Genomic DNA, 13,406 nt, shown 5'->3' with positions numbered 1-13,406 from the left:
TGAACCATCCATATTTTACAGAAGAGGAAATTGACATTCAGAAAGGAGAGCTGAGTAGCCCAAGGTCCCACAGTTAATAAAGACCTCCAAACCCATCTGAACACTAAAACCAACTGCAGTATTTCTCCCGTACTCTAAGCACGCCGCATTGTGTCTCCCACCAGACTAGGTTCCTGGGGCACAGGACTTGAGTCCGATGACGCTCCGGGGTCCCCAGCGGCGTGTCTCGGGCCCGCCCCGTGAGGCTAGCTGGCTCCGCGGAGATGTCACCCTCCCCGCCTCCTGTCAGTCAGGCCGAGGGGGTGGCGCGGCCGCCAGGGGGTGGCGCTGAGCTCAGAGCTGCCGCAGCGCCCCAGCCGGAGCAGGAGCGCGCGAGACAGCAGGGCGCTAGAAGCGAGCGGCGGCTGGCGAAGCACTCCAGGCCCGGACACTACTGCACCTAGGCTCAGGGCTCGTGCCTCGTCTGCTGCAGACCAGCCTGAACGCCTGGACACGGCCCGATCCCTCATCGGCCCGAGCCCACCCAGGCCCAGCCCAGCCGAGCCTGTGCGTCCACCTGCCGCAGCCTCTGCCGCAGCCGCCACTCCATCCCCAACCCGGGCCCCGCATCTAGGTGAGGCGGCCGCGCTCCTGGCGCCCCGGGCTTAGCCGAAGGGGAAAGGTCTGGCAATGGAGTGGAGGGGGGACGGGATGGGATGGGGAAGGGGCCGGAGAACGTAAACAGAACGCCGCGGGGTGCGTGTCGGTGTGCGACCCGGGGTATGTGTCTCTCTTGCTTCGTGTCTGCAGCTGCCTGGATGGCCGTGTGGCCGTGCGCCCGCGCCCGTATGCCCCGTGGTGTGTCCGCGTGTCTGTGCGCGTTCGAATGTCTGAGGGTCCTGTGTGTGCACGTGAGCGTGTCCAAGGAGTATGTTTGTTTGCGTGGCCGTGTGTCTGTCGCGTGTGTACAGGCAGGCCCCCGGGCTTCGCGCCATGCCCAGCACTCCGATTCCGCGGGGCTGCAGGTTGCAGGGCCCCGGATAACCGAGGCGGGGGGCCCCTCCTGCGTTCACGGGCTTCAAGGACACTAGGACTCGCCGCGGCCCTGTGGCCTGGCGCTGGGGAAGGGAGTAAGGTGGGAGGAGGTTCCGGGCCAGAAGGGCGCCTTCGGGCTCAGGGGGAGGGAATGGGACACCTGCGGTCTCTTCACAAGGGCTGGGGTGAGGATGTGGGCGAGCGCACCGGTGCCCGTGTGTTCGTCCTCCCCAGGCCGCCAGGATGGACGTGTTCATGAAGGGCCTGTCCATGGCCAAGGAGGGCGTCGTGGCCGCCGCGGAGAAAACCAAGCAGGGGGTCACCGAGGCCGCGGAGAAGACCAAGGAGGGTGTCCTCTACGTCGGTGGGCGAGGGGCGGGGCTTCCGGGGCTGCGAGGTTTGGGTGTCTTCCGAGAGGACAGAGCCGAGGTCCTCAGAGGGAGGAAGTGGGGGGTCTGGGCCGGAGAATATGAGTCAGCAGATGGGGCCGGGTTAGCAGGGTCACTGAGGACATAGCCAGCCTGGGTCAGTGATGACACGGACGGTAGCGGGGAATGGAGGAAGGGTTGATGAGTGTGGAGTTCAGCTGAAAGTCCAGAGAAGCAAGGCAGGGATCAAAGAAGATAGCCTTCTTCTGCTTCTTCTTCCCATTATTAATAGTTATCTGGTGTTGAACCCTTACTGTCTGCCAAGTACAGTGTGAAATACATCTGCAACATCTATTACTTCACTTAATGCTCCCTGCCCATCCACCGACCAGGGAAACCCCGGCTTCCCAGCGCTTTGATTATGTTGCTCAAGGTCACAGCTGATAAGACCTGAAGCTGAAGTTTTAGCGAAGCTTTATGGATTCCAAAGTGCCCCCCTCCCCTTACCACTCTCCTTCTTGTATTGTTGGGGCTCCCTCCCAGCCCTGCTCTCCACCTCTGAAAGCTCTCCTCTCAGTGGTTCCACCATTGGCATCTCTCCTAGGGGTCCACCGTCCTTGCAACTAACAGCTGTCATCAGGAGAAAGGCCAAGTGGTTAAAATATCTCACTCTAAGTGGGGGGGGGGGGGGGAAGAGCGATGCTTCAGGGTCATTTGCATAAAGGGAGGCAAGAAACTCTGCATTCAGTCTGCTGATTCAGGGCTTACTTTTGTGTGATAGAATTATCTTCTATTCAGGCTGCAGAGGATTGGTTAACCTGCCCAGGGCTGTGGCAGATTTGGAATGGTGGTAATTTGAAAAATACTTTTTGATCACCTACTCTGTGCTGGTAGGTGCCGGCTCTGCTGATGGTGAGGTCAAGTATTCCAGTCTCGGGCTTTGACATCCAGTGGCTGGGGTGGGGAGCCACTTTGGTAATCAAAGAGGGTAGCATTTGAGCTGAGCCCAGAGAATAAGAAGCGTTGGGGAGGGAGGTGCAGAAAAGGCAGGTGCCAAGGGCCCTGGGATGGGGCGAAAGATACTGGGTTTGAGAGCAGAGGGCAGAAAGCAAGGATAAGAAATGAGATCAAAAATAGCCAGTTCATGAGGGGCCCTTGCAGGCAAAGCATTAGTCTGACTGTCATGGCAGACTGTGAGCCAGGGACCGACATGATCTGGCTTCAGTATAGAGAAATCCCCTAGGACTCTGGGGACAGAACAAATTACAGGGAGGCCCGCTGGGAGGTAACATAGCCACGAGATGAGGGTGGTTAGAGCTAGGCCAGAGGTGATGGAGACTGGGAGAAGGCTTGAGCTCACACCTTCTGGACCCTAGCTCTGGCCTCCCTCTTCCCTCAGCCCTTTCACTCCTGTGGACCCCTGACATCCCTGATGCTGTCTCCCTGCTAACAGACTCAACAACCACCTCCTTTTCCCCCAGGTTGGCACCTCCTGCTCCTCTCCCTGAGCAGGAACTCCTGATGGTCCCCGGCTCCTGTTCATCAAAGACTCAGCTCCCTGTAGCCTAGCATTCAACCTGCCTCATGGTTCCATCTCAGTCTCCATCACTCTGAGCACACAGACCGTATCAACGTGCCCCGTGCAGACCCTGAAATCACACTTCTCTAGGCCTCGCCTACATGCTTCCTGTCCCTAAAACACCCTCCTCAGTCCCCTTTCTGTGTATCCACTGCTTCCCATTTGTCAAGACCTGGGAAACAACCCCCCCCCAATCCTGCAACCCCCCGGAGGCCCAGACTTCCTCTCCCCACTACTTTGAGGCCCAAGGCACCAACTTTCTTCTTCTCTGTCCCTCATCTGACAGTGAGCCATCAGCCTAGGACTTGAATCAGAGAAGGTGCCAACAAGTGTTTATGCGAGGAATAAATGGAAGTGCTTGCACAACCCTCGGTCCCCAGTCCCCAGCCACAGGTGTCTGGATGTGGCTGGCCTTAGCCCTGAGAAGCCCGTCTGCCTGCACCCTCCTCTCGCCAGCCTCAGCTGGCCCACACTCCCGTTTATGGCTCTATCTGCTGCTGTCTGGGTTGCCAGATCCTCAGGATTGGAGACATCCCTCTCTCCCGAAGGTTTCCACCCCCACCTCAGGACAGGCTCTCTTGCCTTTCCCAGTTACTACCCTCCTGGGAAGACCCAGCCAATGCCGTAGCTGTCAGTCACCATCTTCACGTCACCCTTAGACCCATCCTGCATCTAAGACACTCGCTACTTTGGCCAAAAGGAGAGATTTGCACCCTATTTAAAAGAGTCTTAAGAAATGGAGCAGGGGGTATGGGGATGTGAGTGTACTGGGGCAGGATGTGGGCAGTTGTGCACCAGGGGCACCTTTCCAAAGACAGAATCTTTTCGCCCCACCCCAAGGTCCACCCCCACCCCCACCTGCTCCCATCCAGGGCAGAGGATTAAATGAACTGGCAGGCAGAGTGCTTTCCCAGTGCTGGATCGTCGGCAACATCCAAGGGAGGGTGGGTGGGTCAGGGCATGGGACCGGGACAGACAGTGGGGAGAACTGGACGTCCAGATGATGCAGGCATGGAAGGGGGCACTTGTGGGATTTGGGGGCCCAAGAAGGCAGGGAGGGACCAGGATGCCCATGCTGCCTGGGCCCCTCTGCCCACTCTGTAACCACTGTGCTTGCTGGTTTCTGTTCCCTCGGCCCTTAAGTGTGCTCCGTTTTGTCCCCACAGGAAGCAAAACCCGAGAAGGGGTGGTGCAAGGAGTGGCCTCAGGTACTAGCCCAGCCCTGCCCACTTGTTCCCTTACCTTGGCCTAGGGTCTGCAGACATCCAGAGAGTGAGGGCAGAGGGCGGCGGGAGAGGGCACCCCCAGAGCTTTCTGCGGGGTGTAGTGCTCTGTGGGAAGTCAGGCCCTGGGACACTATGGAGGAGGAGGGCATCTATGTCTGCTTGACCTTTGCCCCCAACCCTCTCCCTGACACAGTGGCTGAGAAAACCAAGGAGCAGGCATCACACCTGGGAGGAGCCGTGTTCTCTGGGGCTGGGAACATTGCAGCAGCCACAGGTCTGGTGAAGAAGGAGGAGTTCCCCACTGATCTGAAGGTGAGCTATCCTTCCAACACACACACACACACACATACCAGCTACACCCATAAATCTGCCGCCAGGCTCCCTGCTCCCCCAGCCAGCCTGGGGCACAAGCCACCTCGCCTAACATTCTGCACGGCCCAGATAGACACAGCTCGGCATGAGTCTGCATGTGGCTTTGTGCGGGCATGGCAATCCCCGTGACTGTGACCCAAATCTGGATTGGGTACATGTATCCTGCTCGTGAGTGTGATCTGGCCTGCTTTTGGCCTCATCTGCATATGTCACTGATTGTTCCCTCACGTCTTTTCAGTCAACAAGTATTCACGCCAGGGAGGGATCGTTCTAGGGGTTACCACAGCAAATAGGTTCCTACATTCACGGAGCTGGCTCTGTAGTGGGAGAAGATACAGTAAACAGCTAACCAGTGCACAAGATGATTTCAGACAGGGATATGTGCTATGAAGAAAACAAGAGCGATGGGATAGAGAGTCAAGGGGTGAGGGGGCTACTTTAGTTGGGAGGGCTTCTCTGAGAAGGTGACATTAGAGCTGACACCCAAGTGATGAGGCACACCGTGTGGGAAGTCTATTTCAGGCAGGAGGGACAGCACGTGCAAAGGCCCTGAGGCAGGCGTGAGCAGAAGTGGGCCATGGGGAGGGATGAACTGTGTCTCACACATTTGTGCAGACATGTTACCCCAGGCAAGTGGTGGCAGCAACCCATGTGTGCACAAAGTCAGATACCTTCCTTAGGACATGCTACAGGGTAAGGGCTGTGAGCTCTGGAGCCCCACAGAGCTGGATCTGAATCTCAGCTCCATTACTTCTTGACTGTCTGGCCCTGGGCAGGTCCTGTCACGTCTCTGAGCCTGATTCTTTGCCTCTAAGACAGGAGATGAATACAAGAGGACTTTTGTGTAGATTAGAGATAATGTAGCTTAGAGGTGTTTAAAAACGTAAGTGTGCATCAGATTGGTCTGAGGTAGGGCTAGAATGTACATTTCTAAAAGGTATCTGGGTGATGTTGATGCTGCAGGTCCAGGGATCACATCTTGAGAACCACTGACGTAAAGAGCCTGGATGACATACAGTGAATGCTCAGTAAGAGATGATGGCCCACGATCACAGGATCAGCCTGTGTGTGCCCCCAGGGGCTTGTGTCACAGGTGTGCTAGGACGTTGAACTCTGTGGATCTATACACCATCTGCACAGTTGCCTCCTGTGCGGTGCTCCATGTTTTCCACGTACAAATGCTGAATCTGCCTCCATGGGGGTAGGGCTTCCTTCCGTGTGATCTCGGCATGAGCGGATCCATCCACTGGGCTGCGGGAGGAGACCACACAGCACCCTCCACTCTAGACATTCTGCTCAGTTGGTTCCTTCCCTCTGCTCAGAAATTCTGGTTCAAGTCCTGTCTCTGCATTTTACCAGCTGTGTGACTTCCCATTTCTTATCCTTGTTTCCAGTGATCACTCCCATTCATTGATGTCTTGTGTGGGCAGGTGCTGTTCTAAATATTGTACATGGAGTCACTCAATGAATCTTCACAATGTCCCTGTAAAAAAAGGTATCACAATTAGCACATCTTATAGGTAAAAGAACTGAGGCTCAGAGAGGTGAAGTGACTTACTCAAGATCCCAAATCCTGCCTGCCCCCAAGAAGGTAGTTGGGAGGTGCTAAGCTCAGGTTCATGTCACTGTAGTCCCTTGATGCCAACATGGGACAAGGCCCAGTACTGAGAGCTAGGGCGCAGAGAAAGCAGAGCTGTCAGCTTGAGGCTTGGTGAGGGGGCTTTTGCACACAATCATTTTTCTCAGGCTGCCTTTCTCTTACCAGCACTTGTTGACATTTCAAACCTCCTTTCTCAAGAGAACTCAAGATCATAGACTTACAATCTAAAGCCAGGTGTTTGGGGCCACTGGCCCCATGGAGAAGTCATGCAAGCTAAGAGTGTGAGTTTCTGTCTCTACCTCTCAATCTGCCCACATACAGTATCGTGGAAGCCTCCCCACACGCATACAAAGCAAAGACACCATCCCGCTTCCCATCCGAGGCAGCTGAGATCAGAGGTGAAGCAACTGACCTGATGCCAAAGAGGTGTGAATAGCAAGGCTGGGGTGGTTTTTAAGTGAACTTCTTACTGAAGTATATTATGCAGAAAACATTCATGCAGAAAACACACAGATCCATGGAATTTTCACAAACTCAACTCTCCCCAGGTAATCAAGCACCCAGATCAAGACATAAAACAGAAGACATAGCTCGTTAGAAGCCCCCCTTACCCTCCCTCCCACCCTACTCCCAGGGCTAAGACTAGGGTGAGGGAAGTGGAGTGCCTGGGGCACAAAATTTAAGGGGGCACTTATTCCAGGGTCTCGTTTATCCCCGGCACCTGACTCTCCTCACCTTTATCCTGTCCCCTCCACAGTTAATTGCTTCTATCACCACAGATTATCTGGGTGTCTTTCAGCTTTATGTAAACGTTATCCTAAAGCACATGTTCTTTTGTACCCGGGTTCTTTCACTCATCACTCAGAAGGGGACTCAAGCACGCCTTGGTGTGCACTGGGTTTTCCCATCCTAGACGTGCGGTACCCTCTGTGTGACAGGACCACAGTGCACACATTATTCTCCTGCTGTTGGACATTTGTTTCCAAACAATGTACAGAGCTGGGATTCTTCACATTCTGTTTCTTTCCTGTGTTCTGGTCATAGCCGGGTGACTTTGGGCAAGCTAACATTTCCCCACCTCCTGGGCTGTGGTGGACTCCCTGTAACTAGGGGAAGTGAGCTAAGCCAGGAGTGTAAACTCATGTGGTCACAGGGCCCACCTAGACAGGTAATGTGAAGGAGCTGAAGCTGCCTGGACGGAGCTGGAGCAACTAGGCCAAGGTGCCAGCCCTCATGGGTCCCAAGATTCTTACATCTGCCCAGTAGGGAGGGACTGTGGTTACATGTGCAACTGGGGGACGTGGTGGGGCCCCTTGCCTACAGAGCATGAACCTCAGGTTACTGTGTGTGCCCACGTGTGCAATCAGCTCAGTCTCGTGTTTGTGCACATATATGTGCTCGCTCACAGGGGACTGGCCATATGTCTGGCAGCCCCCTATTTGCATATATGCTGGCCTGCACAGGTCTGGGCAGCAGATGCTATGGGGAGGGGAGAGTCTTAGCTCACACATCCAAGCAACACCATGAGCTGTTGCTTCCAGCTTATCTTAAAATAGCAACAGCTGAAGAAACCAGGCCACACAGGGCCCTGGGGGAGGGATGGGTGGAAAGTGGCAGGGGAATGGCTCAGAGCCCCTGCTCAGCTCTGTCCCTGAGCCTCCATCTCCCTCCAGCCCAGAGGAGCCTCCAGGGTTATCTTGGGGTCCTCCTAAGCACCCCCCACCTACAGAGCTGACACAAAGAGGGACAAATGGATGATTATGTGTGCTATCTCCCCATCCCATCCAGTCCCATCAAGGGAAGCACAGGAGGCTGTCAGCTGCTGGGAGAGGGGTATGGGTACCTGCAACCCCTGAACATCCCCAGCTTCAAGCCATGATTGGAGGGATTTCACTGCTCCATCCCATTTCCAAGGCACTCCAAATAAACAATTAAAAATTCTGGTTGCACTGCCAACAAAGCCCAGCCTTCCCCAGATCAGCCAAAAACTTCCCAGGGTAGGAATCTGGGGGGCATGCGCAGCTGGCCTCAAAGGCCCTGTCTCTTCTCTTCCTGCAGCCAGAGGAAGTGGCCCAGGAAGCTGCCGAGGAGCCGCTGATCGAGCCCCTGATGGAGCCTGAAGGAGAGAGTTATGAGGAACAGCCCCAGGTGAGGGGTGGGGCTTTGGGCGTCCCCGGCTGGGGTGGGAGGTTCCTGGGAGGATAAGTTTGGGACAGTGAGTTTTCAAGCTCCCAGACCCCAGACCCCAGAGATGCAGCAGGGAGGGAGGGCAGATGGAGCCTGTCGCTGGGTCTCAGGCACCCCTGCCCAGGAACATCCCAGCCGTCCCCAAATTCTAGGTCTCTCCCCTGCCCAGGGGGAGGGGCGTTCACTATTCCTCCTGGTGGGCGAAGGGTCTCGGGGCGCGGCCTGGCCACTTGGTCTCCAACCCCTTCCTCTTTTGCTCTTCTCCACTCTACCCCCATCCCTCTGATGCAGGAGGAGTATCAGGAGTATGAGCCAGAGGCGTAAGGCCCCAGGACGGCCCCCCACCAGCAGCACAATCCCTTCCCGGTCCCCTGCCCCGCCCCCCAGAGCCAGGGCTGTCCTTCTACCCCTTCCCCTCAAAACACGAGATCTTCCTTCGCTCCGAGGTGCCCCCTGGGAGCCCGTGTTTGAGTCTCTCTGTCTGTCCTTCCCGCCCGCGTCCAACCCTGGGGCGTGGACAGGGCTGGGGCTGCGGCCAAGGCTGGGAACCTCGCAGCACGTATGTTGCCCCTTCCGCGCCCCATCCGGTCTGGTATCTGCGCGGTTGTAGCATGTTCTATGTGTTTTTAAACGAACAGGAAAGCGACGGCTCCCCTCCACCCCCCGATAGAGGCTCTCTGAAGGGCCTCCGGGCACCCCTGCCAAAGCCCTCCAGCGCACTCCCACATCGACCCCAAGAACCTTTTTTTTCTTTTAAACCAAAACCAGGAGCCAGGCTGTGCCATGACCCCTCCCCTAGCCGACCCGGTCCGAGCGCGGGCGTCGTGTATCGTGATTGTAGCATGGAGAGTCCCCCACCCTCGTGTGAGCGTGTTCCGGGAGGGCGGGTCCGGCCGCCCCCCTCTTTGCGTGTCCATGAATAAAGCCAATCTGTCTGTAGCAGGCGCCGCACGGGCAGGGCAGGGCAGGGCTGGGCTGGGCGCTGGATGGGGGCCGACAGACTTTCAGGTTACAGCCTGCCTCACTCCACTCTTTGGGGCCCGGCACACCCAGACCACGTGTAAGACTGACCACCTCGGGCCTCAGCTCCTACCCTCCCGCATGGACGACCTGGATGGACGCGGCACCCCCCACGCCTCGCTCCCAGGCTGGGACATGCTGCTGGCAGGGAGGCGGCCTCGGGCGCCACCTACTGGACCATAAAGCACCTACTGGGGGTGCTGGGCAGAAGGAAGCCCAGTACAGCCGAGGCGCAGGGCCCACGGGCTCACACCTCAAGGCACAGGCAGCGCAGGAGCATCGATGGCTACGCGCCGCGGACTTGTGTGCACTTACGCTGGTCCTTGCGCGCCAACTCGAGTGTACCCACCGGACAGACACGCACCTGCACTCACGCGCGCAGCACGCTGGCCGACAAGTGCAGAACCGGGCGCGCACTCAGAGTTGCACGCGCACCGCGAAGCTCTGGGAAAACAGCAGCGTGATCACTGGAAGAAGCTGCTGACCCTAAACTCCCCGCCCCCACACACCCCAAGAACACTGACATGCACATACCCCTGCGCACACCGGCCCGCTGCAGAAAAACTCATCCCGGAGGAGAGGAAATGGACAGTTGTCCCCCCAAAAAAGGCAGAGTTCGGGCAACCAGTGCTCCACCCTTCCCAGAAAAGCCTCGGAAAGTTTGCGACCTCGGCTGAGGTGAGCTAGGGTCTGCAGAAATCTGGGAAGCCGGCCCGGAACCTTGCGCAGATCGGTATCTGCACTGCTGCTGCTGCTACTGCTAAGTCGCTTCAGTCGTGTCCGACTCTGTGCGACCCCATAGACGGCTGCCCACCAGGCTCCTCTGTCCCTGGGATTCTCCAGGCAAGAATACTGGAGTGGGTTGCCATTTCCTTCTCCAGGTACTGCACTAGAGGGCCCCCAACACCTCCTCAGCACTGGGGAGTAGGGGCGGAGAAGCCGCGGTGCTGCACAGAGGCCCCGCCCCCATCAGGGCGAAAGCACTGCTCTGATTGGCATAGAACACACCGCGCCCGCGTCGAGGCCCCGCCCCAGCCAGGGGTAGGCCCCGCCCCCGCCGTTGCGGCGCTCTTGCTCTCTTTCGCCGCAGCAGTAGCTTAACCTGGCTCAGACCCAGGCCACCACCCTTGCCCATGCGGAAGCCCAGCACCTCCTTGTCACGATAGCCCCTAAACCTCGCCTGATCAAGACGCCATCCTTTCTCTGCCAAGTCCGACCTCCCTTCCGACTCAAACCTTTCTTCGCCCTTGGAAACCTAAGGGCCAGAAGAAGCTTGCTCTATTTATTCAACCCCCAAGTGTTTAGCGTCCCCTCCTTCCCTGAGTTGTTGGGGGCGGTAGAGTGCAGAAGGCCTTGAACGCTGGGGGACACCAGGGTCACTTGAGTCACTTTGGCCTGCAGTGAAGGAGCCTTTACTTCCGGAAGTACGAAGCTGCTGGCAGACGTGTGTGTAGGGAGAACAAACGGGGGTGGGGGGTGGGGCCGTGGGAGTCTCTAATTCTCTGACTCAACGTGCGAGTACTAGGATGTCCAGATCATCTTTGTCTGAATTAAGACATTATTTGCAACCCACAGTCCGCAAGGACTGCAGACTCGTGGTCCTTAGGTTGAATTTGGCCTGTAGAGATGTTTAATTTGCTAGCACAAGGTTTAAATATTTCTCATTTGATTCCAGTTGGCGACAGTCCCTTTCCCTCCCTGTTGTGTTCCTTCCATCCACTTCACTCATTTTCATGAACTGCTTCGTCTCTGAGGAATTTGAGTTTGTCACCTCCTTGCCAGCTACCAGCACCTGATCCCCATTTTTAGATGCCAAAACCAGGTTCACCATCTGCTTGTGAAGAGCTTTATTCCTCCTTCCTGGGTGCCAAGCCACGCACCTGGTTTCCTGAGCTCGATTTTCTGCTCAGAGACCAATGTTCTCATCTGCAGGGGTCACTTTAAATGCATTCCAGGCACAAGCCCAGAAGCGTCAGCAGAAGATGCCAGCCCTGTGTCAGACCCAAGTCCTGACTGTGAGTGCTTCTGTGGGAACACACAGCTAGCTCCTGGGTGCCTCCTTCATGACAGGGACAGAGCCATTTCCCCAGTGCCCAGCATTTCCCAGGCATCCAGCACTTGCCTCCATTCATTTCACTTGAAACCATCCTCAAAGATTCCTTGTTATTTGCCCTAATTTACAGTTGAGAAAATGGAGGCCAGAGAGGCAAAGTTTCCCGCCCTAGGTCACATCGCTGGGAAGTGGCAAAGGCCACATTCAGCCCCAAGCCTGACTCCGAAGCCCTCTTTCTTTGGAATTTTCCAAAAGGGACTTGCTCTGAGGGGAGACAAACAAAACCCATCAACAACAGGAAAATGTGAAGCAGCAGAGTGGAGATAACAGATCTCATGCAGTTTCAGGGAGGCTGCAAGTGAGTGTGTGTGTGGTGGGGTTGAGCTGTGTATCACACTTACATATAGATGCAGGTATATTTCTGTTCACACATGAAAAAGGAGGTTGTCTACGTGTTGGGTGCCTTTAGTCATTCAACAGTGTGTGATGCTCACCTACTCTGGTCCTAGAAGTAAGGGGCTACAGGGAACAGCCCTGGGGTCATTGCCCCAGAAGAACTCATGTCCATGGATCAGTGAACACACAGATCGAGACAATTTGGGGTTTTATGAAGAACATAAAATAAAGCCATGTGATAGAATGTGACACAGCAAGGGTAGTGACCAACGTTCAACTGGGTGGATCAGCTCAGGTGTCTGAGAGGCTGAAACCTGAATGAAAAGGAGGGGCCTGGAAAATCTGGGGAGGGCAAGCATTGCAGCACAGGAAGAACCCACCCGTATTTGCATGGACATGGGGTGTGAGGTCGGCGAGACTGAGCTCAGCCAGGCCTTCGAGATCTGGGAGTCCGGCCCCAGCCTGGCTGATCCACACCTTCCAGTCCTTTGCCGGCTTCTTTCCTTCACCTGGACATCTGCCTGTCACTCTGCCTGTTGAAATCCCTGCCTCTGAGCTTCCCCTATTTCTCCAGCCATAATAGACTTCTCCTTTTCACCCCCATCTGGCTCAGCTATGCACACGAAAACCCCCTCCTCACCTGTGTGAGCACTCTGTGGACCACTGCCAGCTGGCTAACCTGAGACTACCGGCTCCTCTGATGAAGGGACAGCTGCTGTTTCCCTGTGCCCCACCCTTCACCCATTTCCCTCCCCATCTCCCCGCCCCCACCTCTAGTAATACAGCTCCACTGCTTTCTCTGGAACTTTATTTTTGTTTTCTCCCTTCCCTATTTATAGCTCTCTCCCCTCCGAACCATCCCTGCATCCATCCTGTTGCCTAGAAACCGGCTCTGGGCTGAGGGTGGGGGAAGGCCAGGCTGAGACCAAGCTGGGGGAAGGAAGAGCTGTCACCCACTCCCCCTCTCAGCACCGCACACAGGTTCCCAGAAGCCCACCCACCCCTCTGCCCAGCACTCACAGACGTTTTTAAAAAGATAAAACAAAATGTGAAAAACATCAGCCTTTGTGAAGTCCTTCATGGCTTCTAAAGGGCATGATGCACACGACTGCATGCATGCCTCTCAACACCCTACCACACCGGAGGCCCGGACCCATCATTTCAGATGAGCAAACTAAGGCTTTGGAAAACAAAGGTCCTATAGGTCAAGTCTTCTCAGTAGAAATTCTATGGTCTGCGCTTGTCATTGTTCAGTTGCTCAGTTGTGTCTGACTGTTTGCGACCCCATGAACTACACCACGCCAGGCTTCCCTGTCCTTCACTATCTTCCAGAGTTTGCTCAAACTCGTGTCCATTGAGTTGGTGATGGACCTGTTAAGCTTAAGATATTGGCCTGAAACATGGAAAAGAAGATTTTAAAGCATAAATGATTCCATAATCTATTAATTGCAGAAGGGTGAAGAGAATAATTTTGTCATGATCCTCACACACCAAGCCACCAGGCATGCCTCCTCCATACATTCCGCATACCCCCTATCTTGCCACGCCCCTGTGCTACTTTTGATGCCCCAGCCATGGCCCCACCATGGCC

The 13,406-nt window shown here is 55.8% G+C and overlaps 1 protein-coding gene and 1 long non-coding RNA gene across 2 annotated transcripts; one reads left to right on the top strand and one right to left on the bottom strand.

Moving 5' to 3' along the window:
* The first annotated feature begins 354 nt into the window (after positions 1-354).
* SNCB (synuclein beta) lies at positions 355-9,285 on the top strand. Its single transcript, XM_086410828.1, has 6 exons — positions 355-613; positions 1,249-1,378; positions 4,128-4,169; positions 4,381-4,499; positions 8,218-8,307; positions 8,638-9,285. Exons 2-6 carry the CDS (start codon positions 1,258-1,260, stop codon positions 8,668-8,670), a joined length of 405 nt encoding a protein of 134 aa, XP_086266954.1. The 5' UTR covers positions 355-613; positions 1,249-1,257; the 3' UTR covers positions 8,671-9,285.
* Positions 4,989-10,332, bottom strand: LOC147369058 (uncharacterized). The gene is made up of 2 exons (XR_015167227.1): positions 9,901-10,332; positions 4,989-6,042 (listed from the first exon to the last, which is right to left on the bottom strand). It is a non-coding gene; the product is annotated as an uncharacterized LOC147369058 (long non-coding RNA).
* Positions 10,333-13,406: the final 3,074 nt, after the last annotated feature.

Source organism: Bos grunniens, chromosome 7 (assembly GCF_055505025.1).
Source record: "Bos grunniens cultivar Pamir isolate PY7600 chromosome 7, Bosgru_T2T1.0, whole genome shotgun sequence".
In the NCBI taxonomy this organism is placed as follows: Eukaryota; Metazoa; Chordata; class Mammalia; order Artiodactyla; family Bovidae; genus Bos; species Bos grunniens.
The sequence above is the reverse complement of the archived record's forward strand: the minus strand, read 5'-3'. Positions and strand labels throughout refer to the sequence as shown.

Bases quoted from the DNA above. Each gene is read 5' to 3' on its own strand.
- SNCB (XM_086410828.1), top strand. From the start codon at position 1,258: ATGGACGTGTTCATGAAGGGCCTGTCCATGGCCAAGGAGGGCGTCGTG. The intron at 1,379-4,127 runs GTGGGCGAGGGG...TTGTCCCCACAG, and splicing joins GGAGGGTGTCCTCTACGTCG to GAAGCAAAACCCGAGAAGGG. The intron at 4,170-4,380 runs GTACTAGCCCAG...TCCCTGACACAG, and splicing joins GGTGCAAGGAGTGGCCTCAG to TGGCTGAGAAAACCAAGGAG.